Source organism: Anomalospiza imberbis, chromosome 5 (genome assembly GCF_031753505.1).
Source record: "Anomalospiza imberbis isolate Cuckoo-Finch-1a 21T00152 chromosome 5, ASM3175350v1, whole genome shotgun sequence".
Taxonomy (NCBI): Eukaryota; Metazoa; Chordata; class Aves; order Passeriformes; family Viduidae; genus Anomalospiza; species Anomalospiza imberbis.
Window position 1 is genome coordinate 893,399 of NC_089685.1, and position 19,371 is coordinate 912,769.

The 19,371-nt window shown below is 62.3% G+C and overlaps 3 protein-coding genes across 3 annotated transcripts; 1 reads left to right on the forward strand and 2 right to left on the reverse strand.

Annotated features, from left to right (window-relative positions):
- Positions 1–258: 258 nt before the first annotated feature.
- On the reverse strand, positions 259–2,991 carry LOC137473584 (acrosin-like). Its single transcript, XM_068189365.1, has 5 exons — positions 2,835–2,991; positions 2,480–2,707; positions 1,796–2,061; positions 1,448–1,593; positions 259–618 (listed from the first exon to the last, which is right to left on the reverse strand). The coding sequence occupies exons 1-5, from the start codon at positions 2,903–2,905 to the stop codon at positions 259–261; spliced, it is 1,071 nt and encodes a 356-aa protein (XP_068045466.1). The 5' UTR covers positions 2,906–2,991.
- A 1,612-nt stretch (positions 2,992–4,603) lies between these two features.
- LOC137473590 (acrosin-like) lies at positions 4,604–7,006 on the reverse strand. Its single transcript, XM_068189370.1, has 5 exons — positions 6,864–7,006; positions 6,473–6,736; positions 5,962–6,227; positions 5,614–5,759; positions 4,604–5,077 (listed from the first exon to the last, which is right to left on the reverse strand). Exons 1-5 carry the CDS (start codon positions 6,932–6,934, stop codon positions 4,604–4,606), a joined length of 1,221 nt encoding a protein of 406 aa, XP_068045471.1. The 5' UTR covers positions 6,935–7,006.
- A 6,154-nt stretch (positions 7,007–13,160) lies between these two features.
- TSPAN33 (tetraspanin 33) lies at positions 13,161–18,989 on the forward strand. The gene is made up of 8 exons (XM_068191990.1): positions 13,161–13,301; positions 15,427–15,484; positions 15,600–15,727; positions 15,824–15,898; positions 15,993–16,088; positions 16,340–16,468; positions 17,936–18,097; positions 18,675–18,989. The coding sequence occupies exons 1-8, from the start codon at positions 13,197–13,199 to the stop codon at positions 18,774–18,776; spliced, it is 855 nt and encodes a 284-aa protein (XP_068048091.1). The 5' UTR covers positions 13,161–13,196; the 3' UTR covers positions 18,777–18,989.
- The last annotated feature ends 382 nt before the right edge of the window (positions 18,990–19,371 follow it).

Sequence of the window (19,371 nt, forward strand, 5' to 3'; positions counted from 1 at the left end):
GAAGGAGCAGGAGTATGGTTTTGGTTTTAGGATCCCTAAACTGAAGAATTCCACCCCTAGACCCCCACCACGGGCAACGCAACTTTAATCCAAGGATTAAATCAATTTGAGCATCCGTGAGGTGGGCTCAGGGCAGGAGCATGGGCAGGGCACAGCAGCCCTGGGCACCAGCCAGGGAGCCATGGCCCCGGCCCATGGCCCTGGCTGGGGCTGCTGGAGATCCTCTGCAGCCAGAACTGGATCTGCTGCCGCTCCTGCTCACCCTGTCCTGTCCTTCAGGAGCTCCAGCACCTCCTGCAGCCGCCTGAGGAATCCTGTCAGGGTCTCCTTTGGGAAGGAAATGTCCATGACCGGCTGGCTGCTCTCTGGTTCTGGCTCCAGATCTGGTGGCTCCATTTCTGGAGGGTCCGGCGAGTTCAGGGTGGCCTTTGGTGCTAGTGGTGGCCCGGTCGGGCTAGGGCCGGCGTGGGCACGGATCCAGGAGTGGAAGTGCTGGGTGGAGGTGAAGATGCCAGGCCTCCTGGCCCCGGCGCAGCCCTTGCCCCAGCTGGCCAGTCCCACCAGCCAGAAGTAGTCACCGGTGTTGTCCTTGCAGACCAGGGGACCCCCGATGTCCCCCTGCGACAGGAGAGGGGGGTCAGGGGCTGTGCCAGGGTTGGATCCTCTCTCCCAGCCCCTGCCCGACCGACGTTCCCAGCTCTGCGGGAGACTCCAGACCTCACTGGGAACTGGATGGGCTCAGGGTGGGCTCTGCCTCAGCCCTGCACGGGCAGCAGGGACGGGCAGGGAACGGCGATGCCGGGAGAGCCACACCCGGGGCTGCCGGGAGCGCTGGGTGGGCTCTGTGGGCACAGTGCCAGCCTTGGGGACAAGAGACACTGGGCAGGGACACGGGGATGGGGAAGGGACACGCCTCAGCGGTGGGGACACGGGGCTGGGAGGGCACCGGACGGTGCCAGGGCATGACTGGGCTCAGGGTCCCTGTGCTGGCTCGGAGGGTCCCACAGGGCCGTGTTGGGGCTCAGGGTCCCTGTGCTGGCTCGGAGGGTCCCACGGGGCCGTGTTGGGGCTCAGGGTCCCTGTGCTGGCTCGGAGGGTCCCACGGGGCCGTGTTGGGGCTCAGGGTCCCTGTGCTGGCTCGGAGGGTCCCACGGGGCCGTGGCTGGCTCAGGGTCCCTGTGCCGGCTCGGAGGGTCCCACGGGGCCGTGTTGGGGCTCAGGGTCCCTGTGCTGGCTCGGAGGGTCCCACGGGGCCGTGTTGGGGCTCAGGGTCCCTGTGCTGGCTCGGAGGGTCCCACGGGGCCGTGTTGGGGCTCAGGGTCCCTGTGCTGGCTCGGAGGGTCCCACGGGGCCGTGTTGGGGCTCAGGGTCCCTGTGCTGGCTCGGAGGGTCCCACGGGGCCGTGGCTGGCTCAGGGTCCCTGTGCCCAGCCCCGGCCCAGCCCCACCTGGCAGGTGTCGATGCCGCCCCGCGGGTACCCCGCGCACAGGTCCTGGGGGTGCACGGCCCCCCCGTACCAGCGGCTGCTGTTGCACAGCTGCACGTCCATGAGCCGCACCTTGGCCTCCTGCAGCACCAGGCGCGGGCCGGGGGCTGCGGGCACAGAGAGCGCTGAGCACCCGGCACCTCCCTGGGCACAGCCCCCGGGCCGGGCTGTGCCCCTGACCCTCCGTGTCCCTGCCCCGAGCTCTGGGCACCGAGGGCCCGGCTCCTGCAGCTTTGGCCTCTGCCCTGGGCCAGCCCAGCCACGTCGCTGTGGCCCCCAGCTCGTCCCCAGCCCCGGGCGGGCACTGACCGCTGTCTGGGGTGGCTCTCCAGCCCGCCATGTAGCAGGTCTTCAGCTCGGGCACGGCCAGGGAGCTGTCGGGCACGCAGCCCAGCTGGATGTAGTCGCTGCACTCCACGGGCTGCTCCAGCTCCAGCAGCGCGATGTTGTTCCTGGCCGTGGCAGCCACGTAGTGCTGGTGCACCAGGAGCCGCTTGATCTGGAGCACCTCGGCCTGGGGGCCCGGCTGAGCCAGGTCCGTGGCCCCGATCACCACCTTCCACTTGAGGACATCCCTGGAGGCCATGGAGGGTGACAGGGAGCAGTGACAGGGCTGGCATGGCCCAGCAGCTCCCGGCCCTCTGCTTCCCACAGCAGGGAGCGGAGACTGCAATGGGGCTGCACATGGTGGTGCAGGCCTGGCACCTGGCCCTGCTGTGGGGACATCCCTGACATTGCCAAGGGAACATCCCTGACCCTGCTGGGGGACATCCCTGACCATGATGAGGGACCTCCCTGACCCTGCCAAGGGGACTTCTGTGCTGTGGGCACATCCTTGTCCCTGCTGTTGGCACATCCTTGTCCCTGCTGTGGGCACATCCTTGTCCCTGCTGTGGGGACACCCCCGTCCCTGCTGAGGGGACATGTCTGTCCTTGCTCTTGGGACATCCCTGTCCCTGCTGTGGGGACAGCCCTGTCCCTGCTCCCCCTTACCCGGCCCCGATGAAGCAGCTGGCGGCTGTGAGGACCCAGCGGTGGCTGACGAGTGCCCCCGAGCACATGTGCCACGTGCCGTTCTCCAGGGTGACCTGGATGCTGGCGATGCCGGGCCAGGCCCCCGGGTTGACATCGAGGGTTGTGCCCTTGGCAGAATGCGGGGATCCGTACTCGGGAATCGCGGAGCTCTCGTTCAAAACCATGGGCCAGAGCCCGCAGGTGCCTCTGGAAGCACAGAGCCATCACTGCCCTGCTCGGGGACAGCAGGGACAGGGACCCCGAGGGGCTCCTCTGTGCCCAGGCTGTGCCGGGGAAGCCCCCGAGTGTCCCCGAGCCCCCCGGGGCCACTGACCTGCAGGTGTCCCAGGTGGCCCACACGGGCCCGGCCAGGGCCAGCAGGACGAGCAGCCCCAGCAAAGCCATCGGTGCCAGCGCGGGTGGCAGAGGCAGGGCAGAGCTGTCCCCTCTGGTGCCACCCACGGCCCTGGCGGTGCCCGCGGTGCCACCAGGCCGGGGTGATGTCACAGAGGGTCGGATCCGTGTGCGGGGCACGGTGGCCTCGGCTGGTGTGGGGGAGTGGCAGCGCAGAGCTGTGAGCCCAGGGAGGGTTTGGGCCCAAGGGACCTTTGGGATCCCGCTGGAGCAGAGGGAATGTCCCAGATCCAGGGATCCCAACTGGGGCCGAGGGCACAGCGGGGGGAGTGGGATGAGGGGTCAGAGACATGATCTGGTGACAGAGGGGCCAGCCCTGGGTGGCACCTCCAGCTCCTCCACAGGGCTCTGGGATGGCAGCTCCAGCTGTGCCTGTTCCCATCCCTCTCAAGGGCTTTTCCCGGGACTGGCACAGCTGAGGCTCTGCTGGGGGAGCCTGGGCTGAAGAAGTTTCTCCCTCTCTCCACCTCCAGGCTGTGCTGGTTTGGAGTGAAACCCGCAGGAGGAATTCACCCCCCACAAACCCCACACTCCGTGCAGGGGCTTTGGAAGTCAGAGTTGAAATTTGAAGGGAAGGATCCAATAAGTGCACGGAATACAGAAAAATTGGCTTAAAACCACAAAGTCAGAGCACAGCTGACACCCCATGGGTGGCACAGTCAGGACCGGCAGTGGTGGCAGCACTGTTGAAGTGGCCCTGCTGGTCTGGTCCTCCTCCAGACATCCACTGATGGTGTTTGTGTCCCAAATCCCCAAACCTTGAGATGACATCCCCTAAAGTCCTGGCAGGAATGTCCAGAACCTCCCCTAGGCCGAGGAGTTCCGCGATGGGGCGATGGAACCCCGTGAGTTACAGGGTATTTCTGGAAGGTTGTTCTGCTGGACCCTTGGGTGTGGCAAGCACATTTCTCTCTCTCTCTCAGGATTTTTCATAAAGGTGAACAGAGAGAAATGAAAGAGAAAACAATTTCTATTTCTGCGCTTTGTTCTTCCCTTGTGGAATGTGTTTGGAGAATTGTTTAGCTGGGGTGATTGCTTGATTGGACTCTGGTGAGGATTGTTTGAGCCTGGTGGCCAATCCAACCCACCTGTGTCTGGACTCTGGAGAACAGGGTCACGAGTTGCTGGTAGTTAGATATGATAGAGAAAGTGGCATGTAGTTTTAGTATCCCCTTTAAATAGTAAATTAATGTATTACAGCATAGTTATAATAAAGAAATCATTCAGCCTTCTGAACTAAGTCAGACATCAGCATTCTTCCCATTGGGTTCGCCGACATCTACTACACTTGAGTTCCTGGTGGCCCATGAGCAGGGATGACCCCTCAGCGTGGGAGTTTTGGCCCCAGGAGTTCCTCAGAAGGTGCTGGAGGTGCTGGAGAACCATCAGTTACACGCAGGCTCATCCTCCCCTCATCCCCCCCAAACCAGGAGCCAAGCCCACCCTTTTTCCCCCAGATTGTCCCACCCTTGTTGTGCACAGCAGACTGAACTGGACTAAAAATGAGGATAACTGGGGACAACTCTATTTCCAGAACAAACTGAAGTTCGTCTCCAGGGTGGGCGGAAGGGGGATAATGAGCAGGACAGAGCAGACCTGGGCACCAGGGACGGCATTGGCACAGCCATGGCTCCAGCAGGGAATGGCTGTGGTCCCCTGCAGCCACCCTGGATCTGCTATCCCTCCTGCTCAATCCAGTTTGTCCTGCAGGAACTCCAGGAACTCCTGCAGATTCATGAAGAGCCTCAGCAGGATGGCTTTTGGGAATGAAATTCTTATAAACTTCTCTGGTTCTGGTTCTTCTTCCTCTTCTTCTGGTTCTGGTATGGGTTCTGGTTCTGGTATCAGTACCGGTATTGGTACCGGTTTGGGTTCTGATTCTGGTTCTGCTTCAGGCTCTGGTTCCAGTTCTGCTTTGGGTTCCAGTTCTGGAGGCTCTTCCTCAGTGGTGGGGGTGGGTGGCTCCGGCTCTGTTGGTGGAGCCTCCGTTTCCGACAGGATCAATCCCATCTGCACCTGGATCCAGGTGTGGAAGTGCTGGGTGGAGGTGAACACCCCGGGCCGCTTGGCCCCGGCGCAGCCCTTGCCCCAGCTGGCCAGTCCCACCAGCCAGAAGTAGTCACCGGTGTTGTCCTTGCAGACCAGGGGACCCCCGATGTCCCCCTGCGACAGGAGAGAGGGGTCAGGGGCCGTGCCAGGGTCACAGCCACACCTCGGGGTTATGGGGACACTGGATGGGATTGGGGAGCACAGTGCCAAGCTTTGGGGATAAGGGGACACTGGGACAGGGACCCACGGATGGGGAGTGGCAGCCCTGGGACACGGACGGGGATCCATGGATGGGAAAGGGAATAAAGTAGGGATAGAGGACAGGATGGGCCATGCTGGGCTCAGGGTCCCTGTGCTGGCTTGGAGGGTCCCACGGGGCCGTGTTGGGGCTCAGGGTCCCTGTGCTGGCTCGGAGGGTCCCACGGGGCCGTGGCTGGCTCAGAGGGTCCCACGGGGCCGTGTTGGGGCTCAGGGTCCCTGTGCTGGCTCGGAGGGTCCCACGGGGCCGTGTTGGGGCTCAGGGTCCCTGTGCTGGCTCGGAGGGTCCCACGGGGCCGTGTTGGGGCTCAGGGTCCCTGTGCTGGCTCGGAGGGTCCCACGGGGCCGTGGCTGGCTCAGGGTCCCTGTGCCCAGCCCCGGCCCAGCCCCACCTGGCAGGTGTCGATGCCGCCCCGCGGGTACCCCGCGCACAGGTCCTGGGGGTGCACGGCCCCCCCGTACCAGCGGCTGCTGTTGCACAGCTGCACGTCCATGAGCCGCACCTTGGCCTCCTGCAGCACCAGGCGCGGGCCGGGGGCTGCGGGCACAGAGAGCGCTGAGCACCCGGCACCTCCCTGGGCAGAGCCCCCGGGCCGGGCTGTGCCCCTGACCCTCCGTGTCCCTGCCCCGAGCTCTGGGCACCGAGGGCCCGGCTCCTGCAGCTTTGGCCTCTGCCCTGGGCCAGCCCAGCCACGTCGCTGTGGCCCCCAGCTCGTCCCCAGCCCCGGGCGGGCACTGACCGCTGTCCGGGGTGGCTCTCCAGCCCGCCATGTAGCAGGTCTTCAGCTCGGGCACGGCCAGGGAGCTGTCGGGCACGCAGCCCAGCTGGATGTAGTCGCTGCACTCCACGGGCTGCTCCAGCTCCAGCAGGGCGATGTTGTTCCTGGCCGTGGCAGCCACGTAGTGCTGGTGCACCAGGAGCCTCTGGATGCGTCTCACCGCAGCCTCGGGGCCCGGCTGGGCCACATCCGTGGTCCCCATCACCACCTCGTAAATGGAGATGTCCCTGAGGAGCAGGAGATGAAGAGAGGGGTGACAAGGAGCAGAGCCACAGCATGTGGCAGTCCAGCAGCTGACCCTGCTGTGGGGACAACCTGGACCCTGTTCTGGGGACTTCCCTGTCCCTTTTGGGGTACACCCCTGTCCCTGCTGTGGTGACACCCCTGACCCTGTTCTGGGGACTTCCCTGTCCCTTTTGGGGGACGCCCCCATCCCTGCTGTGGGGACACCCCCGCCCCTGCTCCTCCTTACCCAGCCCTGGCGAAGCATTGGGCCACCGTGAGCACCCACTGGGGGTGGATGAGTGCCCCCGAGCACATGTGCCACGTGCCGTTCTCCAGGGTGGCCTGGACGCTGACGATGCCGGGCCAGGTCCCTGAGGGGACACTGGGGCCATCCCTGATGAGGGAGGTGACATCAGAAGAACCCAAGGTTGCGTAGTCACCGTCGGAGGGGTCGTAGTCCTGAACCAGCGAGCTGTGGTCAAACGCCAAGGGCCGGAGCCCGCAGGTGCCTCTGGAAGCACAGAGCCATCACTGCCCTGCTCGGGGACAGCAGGGGCAGGGACCCCGAGGGGCTCCTCTGTGCCCAGGCTGTGCCGGGGAAGCCCCCGAGTGTCCCCGAGCCCCCCGGGGCCACTGACCTGCAGGTGTCCCAGGTGGCCCACACGGGCCCGGCCAGGGCCAGCAGGACGAGCAGCCCCAGCAAAGCCATCGGTGCCAGCGCGGGTGGCAGAGGCAGGGCAGAGCTGTCCCCTCTGGTGCCACCGCGCCGCGGTGATGTCACAGAGCGGTGGAACCTTGGAGCGCTGGGGTGGCAGCGGCCGCAACGAGCGCGCGGTGCCACCCGCGCCGCGGGCACGGCCACCTCCTGCTGTGCCCGGGCCATCCCCGCCGGCCCGCGGCTGGTGGCACCTCAAAACGAAACGCAGAGATGGATGCGCCCATAAATAATTGATCATTAGACTCTTGGTGCTTCCTTAGATGTAATTTATAATAACTCATGGGATTCCAAATTTGTTTGCCTTGGTGGAAACCTCGCTGTGGCTTTACGGTGTTAATTGCCACTAATATTACTACAAATCTTGATTAATACATAAAATAATACTTATTTATAATGTAATAAGGTTAATATATATGATTTGTAATTGTTTAATTATATAATGTCAACATGTTTTGATATATTGTTAAATTATTGTATATTCATACAATATTTATTAAGTATTAATTAATAAGTTAATAAATTAATAATTATTTATATATAATAATATTTATATATATAATGTAATCATTTGTGTTAATTATATAACGCAAACATATTATCTATATTGCTACATTAATTGTATATTAATACATTATTATGTATTAGCACGTTAATAATTATTAGTGTATAATAATTATTTATTATACACTAATACATTAATGATATATCGATACATTAATATATTGTTACATTGATAATGTATATTTGTGTAAACAAAAGCACCAATCCTTGTAGTTTGTAGAAAGTGATTTAATAGTGTTTTTTTCTATCTTAACACTATGTTATATTATATTATATTATGTTATGTTATATTATATTATATTATATTATATTATATTATATTATATTATATTATTATATTATATTATATTATATTATATTATATTATATTATATTTTATATTATACCTGCCCAGACCCCAGCCCCATAAACCCCCGCCCCCTGCCCTATACCTGCCCAGCCCCGTAACCCCCCTTGCTCACACCGGGTTTGGGGGCTTGGATACCGCCGGGGTCCCTTCCTCGCCGTGGGGGGCTGTGTCTGGGGCGCCCGCAGGGTTTTGGGGTGCCCCGCTGTTGAGGGTGCCGTCCCCCGGGAGCTGCCGGCTGCGGATGCCGGCAGGATGGCGCTGGTCCCCGTCGTGCCGCTTTTGGCTCTGTGCCCCCTCCTCGCCCGGGCAGGTACCCACGGGCAGCGGGGTGGGAGGTCCGGGCAGAGCCCCCGCTTCCCGGGGACCCCCTTGCCAACGCCCCCGTTCCTCCCCTGCGCGGACACCGCGGCGGGGACCCCGAGGGAAGGGCGGGGGAGCCGCTCCCGGCGGGGCGGTGACTCACGGGGCGGCTGCTTGGCACCACCGAGCCCTCGGTGCTGGCACCAGGACCTGGCACCACCGAACATGGACCTGGCACCACCGAGTTCCCCGGTCCTGGCACCAGGACCTGGCACCCCCGGCCCTCGGTGCTGGCACCAGGACCTGGCACCACCGAACACAGACCTGGCACCACCGAGTTCCCCGGTCCTGGCACCAGGACCTGGCACCACCGAGCCCTCGGTGCTGGCACCAGGACCTGGCACCACCGAACACGGTCCTGGCATCACCGAGCCCTCGGTCCTGGCACCAGGACCTGGCATCACCGAGCCCTCGGTGCTGGCACCAGGACCTGGCACCACCGAACACGGACCTGGCACCACCCAGTTCCCCGGTCCTGGCACCAGGACCTGGCATCACCGAGCCCTCGGTGCTGGCACCAGGACCTGGCACCACCGAGCCCTCGGTGCTGGCACCAGGACCTGGCACCACCGAGCCCTCGGTGCTGGCACCACCGAGTCCCCCCGGTCCTGGCACCACGACCCAGCCGAGCCCCCTTGTCCCGGGGGTGGCCCCTCTACCCCGCGGTACCCCATCCCTGGTGTCACCGCGCGATGACCCCGCTGTGTCCCCTCCCAGACCAGCCTCCTGTCACCGTCACGGCGACAGCGGCCATCGGCGAGGACGCCTGCCTGCCCTGCGGCACGCAGCCCTGGGGTGACCTGCGCGGGGCCACCCTCAGCTGCACCCACCAGGCTGGTGGCCACCGCGCCGTCCCCGTCCTCAGCCAACCCCTGGGCTGGCACCCGCCGCGCCCCGAGCCGGGCTGGCAGCCGCCCGTGCAGCCCCACAGCCGCTTTAGGGGCAGGGTGGCCTTCTGCGCCGCGGGGACCCGGGACAGCGGCGTGTCCCTGGTGCTGAGGAACCTCAGTGACCCCGATTTTGGGAATTATTCCTGCTACGCCACCCGCGCCGCGGCCCCGCAGCTCCTCTGCTCCCTGGTGCTGCAGCCCGCGGTGGCAGGGGAGTGGGGCGGGGGTGGCACTGTCCCTTTTGGGGTCCCTCTCATTCCCTGCTCTGTCCAGCCCTGTCCCCGTCTGCGTGGTGCCAGAATTTGGGGGTGTCCCAAATTTTCTGCTGTGCCTGTCACCTGCGCTGTCCCCTGGCCCGGCCCTGTCCCGATCTGGGTGGTGCCAGAATTTGGGGGTGTCCCCAATTTTCTGCTGTGTCCAGTGCTGTCCCCATCTGGGGGCTGCCAGAATTTAGGGTTGTCCCCATCTGCTGGTGTGTCTGTCACCTGTGTTGTCCCCTGGTCCATCCCTGTCCCGATCTGGGTGGTGCTAGAATCTGAAGGGTGTCCCCAATTCCCTGTTGTGTCCAGCACTGTCCCCATCTGCGTGGTGCCAGAATTTGGGGGTGCCCCATTCCCTGCTGTATCTGTCACCTGCCTTGTCCCCTGGTCCATCCCTGTCCCCACCTGGGTGGCGCCCCACACTCTTCACCCCAGTTTGGGGTCCCCACATTCCCTGACACATCTGTCACTTCCTCCAGCCCTGTCCCCATCTGGACGGTGCCAGAATTTGGGGGTGTCCCCAATTCCCTGATGCATCTGTCACCTCCTCCAGCTCTGTCCCCATCTGGGTGATGCCAGGTGTCCTTGCTGTGTTCCCCTGCCGTGTTTGGGGTCCCCACATGCCCTGACGTGTCCCTTGTCCCTGGTGTGTCTGTCCCTTGTCCCTGGTGTGTCTGTCTGTCCCCGGCTGCTCCCCCGGGGCAGTTTGGGGTGTCCCTCCGCCTGGCAGGGCACAGGGAGCAGGGGGTGGCCCGGCTGCTGTCCCCACATGCCGGTGTCACCCTGCAGAGGTCCCCAAGGCTGCGGAGCCGGACACGCTCACGGTGGTTCTTGTCCTCACGGCCGCCTTCACCGCGGTGGCCATCGGCGTGGTGGTGTGTGCCCGCAGCCAGGGCCACTGCTGGGGGGCACAGGGGGGTGGCAGGGGGCACAGGGGGTGCTGGGGGGGACGAGGGGGCTGCTGGTGGGGACAAAGGGCGGTTGTAGGATGGGGCCAGTTGGAGACCCCCTGGTCCACTGGGGATGGGATTCTGGGTGGGGAGGGGATTTCCAGTTCCCTTGTGGTGTTGGGATGGGATGGGATCCATGGGATCCATGGGATGGGATCCATGGGATGGGATGAGGAGGAGGAGGCTGAGGGTGGAATGGGATGGGACAGGGTGGGAGGAGCATGAGGGTGAGGAGGGGATGGGATGGGGATGAAGACAGGTCAGGGATGAGGACAAGGGTGCGGATGGGGACGGGACAGGGATGGGGACAGCTCTGTGTGGGGCCAGGCTTGTCCCGCGTCCCCACCCGCTGTCCCCTCAGCGCGGGGCCCAGCCCAGGAGCCCCCAGCCGTGGCTGCAGGGGAAGAAGGAGAGGTGGCCTCGGGTGACCTCGGGAGTCCCAACACCTGAGGGCACCCCCAGCAGGACAGGTCCGCGAGTGACACCGGGGCAGGACGGGGCCCCGACTGCCCCAGTGCGGGGGGGACAGGGCTGGGCAATGCTCTGGGGTGGGGGTGCAGGATGGGTTTGGGGCGGGGGGCTCTGCTGGGACCCCCGGGAATGGGGCAGGGGACAGCTCAGGGTCCCCCCGCCCTCCAGGGGACACCCAAACGCCGGGGTCCCATGGCTGGGGGGGACAAACAAATACCTGAGACCCCAAATAAAGAGCTCTGCTCCAGAGCGGGGGTGACCCCTCCTTCCCACCCTCGAGGGGCAGGGGGCTTGGGGGGTGGATGTGGGGTACGGGGGGTACCTTTAGGGCTGGGGTGTGAGGGTGACAGGGTGTCCCCGTTTAGGGACAGGCTGTGGGGGTCACGGGGGTGTCCCCCTTTAGGGGCGGCTGTGGGGGTGTCCCCGTTTAGGGACAGGCTGTAGGATCACAGGGTGTCCCCCTTTAGGGGCGGCTGTGGGGGTGTCCCCGTTTAGGGACAGGCTGTGGGGGTCACGGGGGTGTCCCCCTTTAGGGGCGGCTGTGGGGTCCCGGTGCACACGTGGGGTTTTTCAGGAATACACAAACCTGAGGGGTGCACACGTGGGAATTTTGGGGAATACACCAACCTGAGGGGTGCACACGTGGGATTTTGGGGAGCACACCAACCTGAGGGGTGCACACGTGGGATTTTGGGGAGCACACCAACCTGAGGGGTGCACACGTGGGATTTTGGGGAGCACACCAACCTGAGGGGTGCACACGTGGGATTTTGGGGGAACACAGATCTGATGGGTGCACACGTGGAATTTTTGGGGAATGCACAAACCCGATGGGTGCACACGTAGGATTTTTGGGGAACACAAACCTGGTGGGTGCACACGTGGGGTTTTTCAGGAATACACAAACCCGAGGAGTGCACATGTGGGATTTTCGGGGAGCACACCAACCTGAGGGGTACACACGTGGGAATTTTGGGGAATACACCAACCTGAGGGGTGCACACGTGGGAATTTTGGGGAATACACCAACCTGAGGGGTGCACACGTGGGAATTTTGGGGAACACAAACCTGGTGGGTGCACATGTGGGGTTTTTCAGGAATACACAAACCCGAGGAGTGCACATGTGGGATTTTCGGGGAGCACACCAACCTGAGGGGTGCACACGCGGGAATTTTGGGGAACACAAACCCGAGGGATGCACACGTGGGATTTTCGGGGAGCACACCACCCTGAGGGGTGCACACGTGGATCCGAAGGGTGGACATCCAAGTCTGGCATCCATGGGCACTTTATTGTAGGGGCAGGAATTCTTTTGTGAGGTTCAACCCCACCAGGCCTCGTGGGTTGTCTGAGGGACCCCACCAGCATTTTGGGGGGTCGCGGGGACTCCTCCTAGCAGCACCCCAAGGAAATGGCTGCTCCGGTGGTGGGATGGGCTCCCCTGCGACCCTAAAGGCACAAAGGGGGTTTTTGGTTTTGGTTCCTCTGTCTGAAGCTCTCGTGCTGCTCCGGAAAGGGCCGTGCCAGCATCTGCGCCCCGGGGATTTCCATCCCAGGCGTAGGGGAGAAATGATAAAAGATGGAATGATAATAAATTAAATTATAGCTGCGGGTCGGTGCTCCCTCCAAGAAAAGGGTGATGGGACATGGCGACAGCTCTTGTCTCTGCCCGCACCAGCCAAGAAAACTGAAATGTGAGGCAAAAAAATGGGGCAAAATTCATCCCGAAAATGGGATCTGAGGGTTGGATCCTGTTGGGGAAGGGACCTGTTGCTTCCTGGTGTCCCGGGAGTCACCGAAGTGTCCCAGTTTTGGCAGCAGAGGGGAATGGATGCGGTTCGGGCTCCCATTTCCCTGGGCTGGAGAGGTCACCGAGGATGCAGGGTCAGCACTGCACGGTTGATTTCAGCAAACTTGCGTCAGAGACTCAGCCACGTCCTTTCAGGAAAACCCCGAACCGCCTCAGCTGGAGCTGGCCGCGTTTCGGGGATGAGAACTGCCCGGTGTCCCTGCGTCCCTCCCAGGACTGTCACCCGGGGCAGAAATCAGTGACGAATTACGGCCATAATTATAAAATTCCGCAGCCCCTCCAAGCCGCGGGGTTCTCTGGGGCACGGACAGAGGTGTTTTAGGGGGTTCGGGCAGTCCCGGGATGGCCCAGGCGGGATTTGGGCCCCGCACGGGATGGGGACGGGGGGCGCTGGCCCTTTAAATCGCGGACAGGTGCGGCAGCGCGCGGGGGCGGGCCCGGCGGGGCTGAGTGACGGGGAGATTGCCCAATGGGAAGGCAGAGTGGGGAGCGGGCAGCCAATGAGCGGGCGGAAGGGTGGCGGGGGCGGGGCTCGGCGGCGTTCGCCGCGGGGCGAAGCGGGGACCGGCCCCGCTCGGCCCCGCTCGGCCCCGCTCGGCCATGGCGAGGCGAGCGGCGGTCCCCGCCGGGCCCCTCGGGGACGATTTCTCCTTCGTGAGCCCGGTGGCCAAGTACGTGCTCTTCTTCTTCAACCTGCTCTTCTGGGTGAGTGCGGGGACACCGCGACACCCCGTTCCCCAAGGACGCCCGCGCCCTGCGGCTGTCCCCATCCCTGCACCCCACTGGGACACCGCCATCCCCGGGACCCCATCCCTGCGATCCCACCGGCACCCCCAGCCTTGGGAAGGTCTCCATCCCTGAACCCTATAGGAATCCCCCATCTCCGGGGCCCCCAGCCTTGGGAATGTCTCCATCCCTGATCCGGACTGGGATCCCCCATCTCCGGGACCCCCCAGCCTTGGGAATGTCTCCATCCCTGAACCCTTTTGGGATCCCTCATCCCCAGGGACCCCCCAGCCCTTGGGAATATCTCCATCCCTGAACCCTGCTAGGACCCCCCCATCCCTGGGATTCCACCGGCACCCCCAGCCCTTCGGAATGTCTCCATCCCTGATCCCGACTGGGATCCCTCATCTCCGGGACCCCCCAGCCTTGGGAATGTCTCCATCCCTGATCCTGACTGGGATCCCCCATCTCCGGGACCCCCCAGCCTTGGGAATGTCTCCATCCCTGAACCCTTTTGGGATCCCTCATCCCCAGGGACCCCCCAGCCCTTGGGAATGTCTCCATCCCTGATCCCTATAGGAATCCCCCATCTCCAGGACCCCCAGCCCTTGGGAATGTCTCCATCCCTGAACCCTATAGGAATCCCCCATCTCTGGGACCCCCAGCCCTTGGGAATGTCTCCATCCCTGAACCCTATAGGAATCCCCCATGTCCGGGTCCCCCAGCCCTTGGGAATGTCTCCATCTCTGATCCCTATAGGAATCCCCCATCTCCGGGTCCCCCAGCCCTTGGGAATGTCTCCATCTCTGATCCCTTTTGGGATCCCCCATTGCCAGGGACCCCCAGTCCTCTTTCCACTCCTGGACCTATTTGGGACCCCGCATTCCCGGAATCCCCCTACCCACCTCCATGCCCAGGATCCCACTGGGAACCCCTTGGCGTTGGAGCTGTCCCCGCCCCTGGTCCCCACTGGAATCTGCTCTCCTCGGGATCCCCGGAGCCCCCCAGCCGCAGTACCCCACCGTGACCCCTCATTCCTGAGGGACTCCTGGCCCCTGAGAGTGTCCCCATCCCTGGACCCCACTGGGATACCCCATTCCAGAGCCTGCAGAAGGGGGTTCCCCATTCCCCGAGGGGTTTTGGGGTCCTTTGGGTCCCCACCACTTTGCCAGGACCCTTCCTGGCCCCACACAGGTGACAACCCCCCAGAGAGGGGGACAGAGGCCACTCTTGTTCCCAGCCCATTCCAGGGACATCTCCTGTAGGGAAGCCAGTTTTCCATGTTTGGGAGCTTTTTTGATTTTTTTTTTTTTTTTTTTTTTTTTACGTTTTGAGAGATTTTTATGTTTTTTAAAAGTTGTATATTTTGAGTATTTTTTAATGTTTCAGCAACTTTTTAAAAACGTTTTGGAGATTTTTGTACTGCTTGGGAGGTTTGGGGTGTTTTTATGTGTGGGGGTTTCTTAATGCTTTTGTGGGGTTTTTTTGCAGGGTTTTTTTTTGGTGTTTTTTTGGTTGGTTTTTTTTTTTTTTTTGCGGGTTATTTCCGTGTTTGCAATCCTATTCTTGAGGAAGTTTCTCACTTCCTATAAACTACGTCCCTCTGTCCAGCCACCCGTAGAGGAACAGCACTGGCTGGCGAGTGACCTCCCGGGAGGAGGGGACAGATGTGACCTCCCGGGAGGAGGGGACAGGTGTGACCTCCCGGGAGGAGGGGACAGATGTGACCTCTCAGGAGGAGGGGACAGATGTGACCTCTCAGGAGGAGGGGACAGGTGTGACCTCCCGGGAGGAGGGGACAGATATGACCTCCCGGGAGGAGGGGACAGGTGTGACCTCCCGGGAGGAGGGGACAGGTGTGACCTCCCGGGAGGAGGGGACAGATGTGACCTCTCAGGAGGTGGGGACAGATGTGACCTCTCAGGAGGTGGGGACAGGTGTGACTTCCCAGTAGGAGGGGACACGGTGGACACCGTGCGACAAGGGGAAACTGAGGCAGCGGCTGCAGCTGCGGTGCATCCCTGACTTTGGGGGGCTGCAGGGGGAGGTGTGCAGGTGGCATGGGGGTGGTGACACGTGCGGGGTCACCCGTGTCCCTCTGCAGATGATCTCCATGGTGATGGTGGCCGTGGGGGTGTACGCCCGGCTGCTGAAGCACGCAGGTGAGCTCGGGGGCTCCCCAGCCCTGCTGGTTCCGAGCCACCAGCACGGTTGGGGGTGGCACGTGGGGTCCTGGGGGTGCTGGCAGTGCTGGTGACAGCCCGCCCGTGGTGACAGAGGCGGCCATGGCGTGCCTGGCAGTGGACCCTGCCATCCTCCTCATCACAGTGGGCGTCCTCACCTTCCTCATCACCTTCTGCGGCTGCGTCGGCTCCCTGCGGGAGAACATCTGCCTGCTGCAGACGGTGAGTCCTGCCAGGGGCGGGGACCCTGGTGGCATCCCGGTGGTCCCCTCCTGTCGCATTCCTCTTCCCCTCACCGTCACATTCTTCTTCCCGCAGTTCTCTGTCTGCCTGACCATCATCTTCCTCCTGCAGCTGGCGGCCGGCGTGCTGGGCTTTGTGTTCTCTGATGAGGTACTGCTAAGGGAGGGCAGTGGGGGTGCCGGGTGACCCCAGTTCTGTCCTGCTGGGTGGCAGCCTCGCTGCCGTCCCCCCGTTTGTCCCCCAGGCCCGCGGGAAGGTCAGCGAGATCATCAACGGGGCCATCGTGCATTACCGGGATGACCTGGACCTGCAGAACCTCATCGATTTCGGGCAGAAGGAGGTGACCGCGGGGGGTGTGCGGGGTCGGGGTGTCCCTCCAGTGCATGAGGACACGTCCCCACTTCTGTGTCAGGCTTAAATCTGTGGGGTAGCACAGGCTGGGGACGTCGGATGGCTCTTCCAAGATGGTCATGGCGATGTCCTGCCCGGGCAGGGGGAGGCTGGGGAGGGCTGGGGGCACAAAGAGTCCTGAGTGTCCTGTCCCCCTGGGCTGGGGTCCCCTCACCGCTGAGCCCCGTGCCCTGCCCGCAGTTCAGCTGCTGCGGGGGTGTCTCCTACAAGGACTGGTCCCAGAACATGTACTTCAACTGCACGGCCTCCAACCCCAGCCGCGAGCGCTGCTCCGTGCCCTTCTCCTGCTGCCTGCATGACGCCGACCAGGTCTGTCCTAGGGTGGCCTCAGGGGACCCTGCCCTGTGCCCGTGTTCCCTTCCCCTGGGGCTGTGCTGGGCCTGGAGCCCTGCCCAAGGGGAGGGAACACCATGATGGCAACGTATGGAGCCCATCCCACCCTCTGGGTTTGGGTTCCCTGTCCCGCCCTCTGGGTTTGGGTTCCCCATCCCACCCTCTGGGTTTGGGTTCCCCATCCCAAACTCTGGGTGTGGGTTCCCCATCCCACCCTCTGGGTTTGGGTTCCCTGTCCCACACTCTGGATTTGTGTTCCCTGTCCCACCCTCTGGGTTTGGGTTCCCTGTCCCACACTCTGGATTTGTGTTCCCTGTCCCACCCTCTGGGTTTGGGTTCCCCATCCCAAACTCTGAGTTTGTGTTCCCTGTCCCACCCTCTGGGTTTGGGCTCCCCCATCCCACACTCTGGATTTGTGTTCCCTGTCCCACACTCTGGGTTTGGGTTCCCGATCCCACACTCTGGGTTTGTGTTCCCTGTCCCACCCTCTGGGTTTGGGTTCCCTGTCCCACACTCTGGGTTTGGGTTCCCCATCCCACCCTCTGGGTTTGGGTTCCCCATCCCACACTATGGGTTTGGGTTCCCTGTCCCAAACTCTGGGTTTGTGTTCCCTGTCCCACCCTCTGGGTTTGTGTTCCCTGTCCCACACTCTGGGTTTGGGTTCCCTGTCCCACACTCTGGATTTGTGTTCCCTGTCCCACACTCTGGATTTGGATTCCCTGTCCCACACTCTGGGTTTGGGTTCCCCATCCCAAACTCTGGGTTTGGGTTCCCCGTCCCACACTCTGGGTTTGGGTTCCCCATCCCAAACTCTGGGTTTGGGTTCCCCGTCCCACACTCTGGATTTGTGTTCCCTGTCCCACACTCTGGGTTTGGGTTCCCCATCCCAAACTCTGGGTTTGGGTTCCCCGTCCCACACTCTGGGTTTGGGTTCCCCATCCCAAACTCTGGGTTTGGGTTCCCTGTCCCACACTCTGGGTTTGGGTTCCCCATCCCAAACTCTGGGTTTGTGTTCCCTGTCCCACACTCTGGGTTTGGGTTCCACCATCCCACATGCTGGGTTTGGGTTCCCCATCCCTCCCTCTGGGTTTGGGTTCCCCCATCCCACCTTCCAGGTTTGTGTCCCCAAATCCACCCTCGGGGTTTGTGTCCCCAGTTCCACTCTCTGGTTATGGTTCCCCCATACCAGCCTTTGGGTTTGGGGACTCCTGGGTGGAAATGCTGTGGTGAGGTGGGGGAGAATTCTCCCTCTGCAGAGCTGGCTTGCTGGAATTGGCTCTTTGGGGCCAGGTGGCTCTGGAGGGCTGGCATGGGGACACGGAGGAAGGGACACCCCACCACGGCAGGAGCCAGAGCTCCTGGTCACTCCACGGCTGCCCCCCAAGAGCAGGGAGCCCAGCGTGTTGTGTCCCCAGCCCCTCTGCACTCTGTCCCCTCTCCCAGGCCGTCATCAACACCATGTGTGGCCACGGGATGCAGGCCAGGGGCTACCTGGAGGCCAGTGCCTTCATCCACACCAACGGCTGCATCGACAAGCTGGTCAACTGGACCCACAGCAACCTCTTCCTGCTGGGGGGCATCACCCTGGGGCTGGCCCTGCCCCAGGTACGGGGCTGGGGCACAAGGGCCCCCCAAAGCTCTGCTTTGTGGGGTTTTCTTGGGGAGCTGCCTTAGTGGTGGCTGGTTGTGAGATGGGGGAGTTGGGATGGGATTTGGGGTGGGGGAGTAACGCAAATGTCAGGACAGGGGGCATGGGCTGATGCTGCCTGGTGTCGCTCAGTACATCCCTCTCCCCTTCCTCTTCCGCCCTTTCCCCTGTCCCTCTTGCTCTTTCTCTCCCTTTCTCTCGCTTTTCTCTCCTTCTCTTCCTCTCCCACTTCCCTCTTCCCCTTCCCTCCCTCTCACTTTCTCTCCTCGCTTCCTCTTCCCTTCCCCCTTCCTCTCTCATTTCCTTCCCTGTTCCTCTTTCTCTTCCCTTCTCCTCCCTCCTCCTCTCCCCTTCTTCTTCCTGCCCCCTTCTCCTTCCCCTTTGCCTTCCCTTTATCTCATTTCCCCTTTCCCGTCTCTCTCCTCCATCTCCCCCTTCTCCTCTGCCCTCCCTCTCCTTATCTATCCCCTTTTCCTCTCCCTGTGTCCCTTCCCTTTTTCCCACTCCCTTCCTCTCTCTTTTCCCTCCCCGCAGCTGGTGGGCATCGTCCTGGCGCGGCTCCTCATCAACCAGATCCGCGACCAGATCAAGCTGCAGCTCTACAACCAGCAGCACCGGGCAGACCCCTGGTCCTGAGCCCCGCAGCCGCCCCGCGGCACGGCGGCGCTCCGGGGGCATTCCCGAGCCCCGGATCCGCGGGGACAGCCCGAGGGGCTTCGCTGCAGGAGGGGGAATGCGGATCCGCGGTGGCCGCGGAGGAGACTCCGTGCCTTTGGCAGCCGGTGCTGGGCTCGGCCTGGAGGTGCTGAGCTGAAGCAAGGCCGGGGAATCGCTGTCTGTCTGTCCGTCTGTCTGTCCGTCAGAATCGCTGTCTGTCTGCTGGCGCACAGAGCTTCGCACTGGGGTGTGCTTCCCCGCCCCGCGTGTGCTGGAGAAGGACGTTTTTCTGTCTGTCTGTCTGTGTGTCCGTGCACCGAGCTGCCTTCGCCCAGGCCGGGCTGCGGGACCGGGGACGCTGCCCCCACGGCCCGGTGTCCGTCACGGTGTCGCTGGCCGCGGGGACAGCCGAGGGCACAGCAGGGCTGACCCGCGGCCGGCCGAGGGGGCACCGGGCTGTGCCCATTCCTTGGCTTTCCTGGGCAGTAAGGACACGAGGCCGGACGCGGGAGTTGGGGCGCCGAGCTGTGCCCATTCCTTGGCTTTCCTGGGCAGTAAGGACACGAGGCCGGAT

Coding starts and splice junctions, on each gene's coding strand:
- LOC137473584 (XM_068189365.1), bottom strand. CDS start 2,905: ATGGCTTTGCTGGGGCTGCTCGTCCTGCTGGCCCTGGCCGGGCCCGTG. Junction 1,594..1,795: donor GAGAGCCACCCCAGACAGCG/GTCAGTGCCCGC, acceptor CTGTGCCCGCAG/CCCCCGGCCCGCGCCTGGTG. Junction 619..1,447: donor GCGGCATCGACACCTGCCAG/GTGGGGCTGGGC, acceptor CTCCTGTCGCAG/GGGGACATCGGGGGTCCCCT.
- LOC137473590 (XM_068189370.1), bottom strand. CDS start 6,934: ATGGCTTTGCTGGGGCTGCTCGTCCTGCTGGCCCTGGCCGGGCCCGTG. Junction 5,760..5,961: donor GAGAGCCACCCCGGACAGCG/GTCAGTGCCCGC, acceptor CTGTGCCCGCAG/CCCCCGGCCCGCGCCTGGTG. Junction 5,078..5,613: donor GCGGCATCGACACCTGCCAG/GTGGGGCTGGGC, acceptor CTCCTGTCGCAG/GGGGACATCGGGGGTCCCCT.
- TSPAN33 (XM_068191990.1), top strand. CDS start 13,197: ATGGCGAGGCGAGCGGCGGTCCCCGCCGGGCCCCTCGGGGACGATTTC. Junction 13,302..15,426: donor TCTTCAACCTGCTCTTCTGG/GTGAGTGCGGGG, acceptor GTCCCTCTGCAG/ATGATCTCCATGGTGATGGT. Junction 15,899..15,992: donor GCTTTGTGTTCTCTGATGAG/GTACTGCTAAGG, acceptor TTTGTCCCCCAG/GCCCGCGGGAAGGTCAGCGA.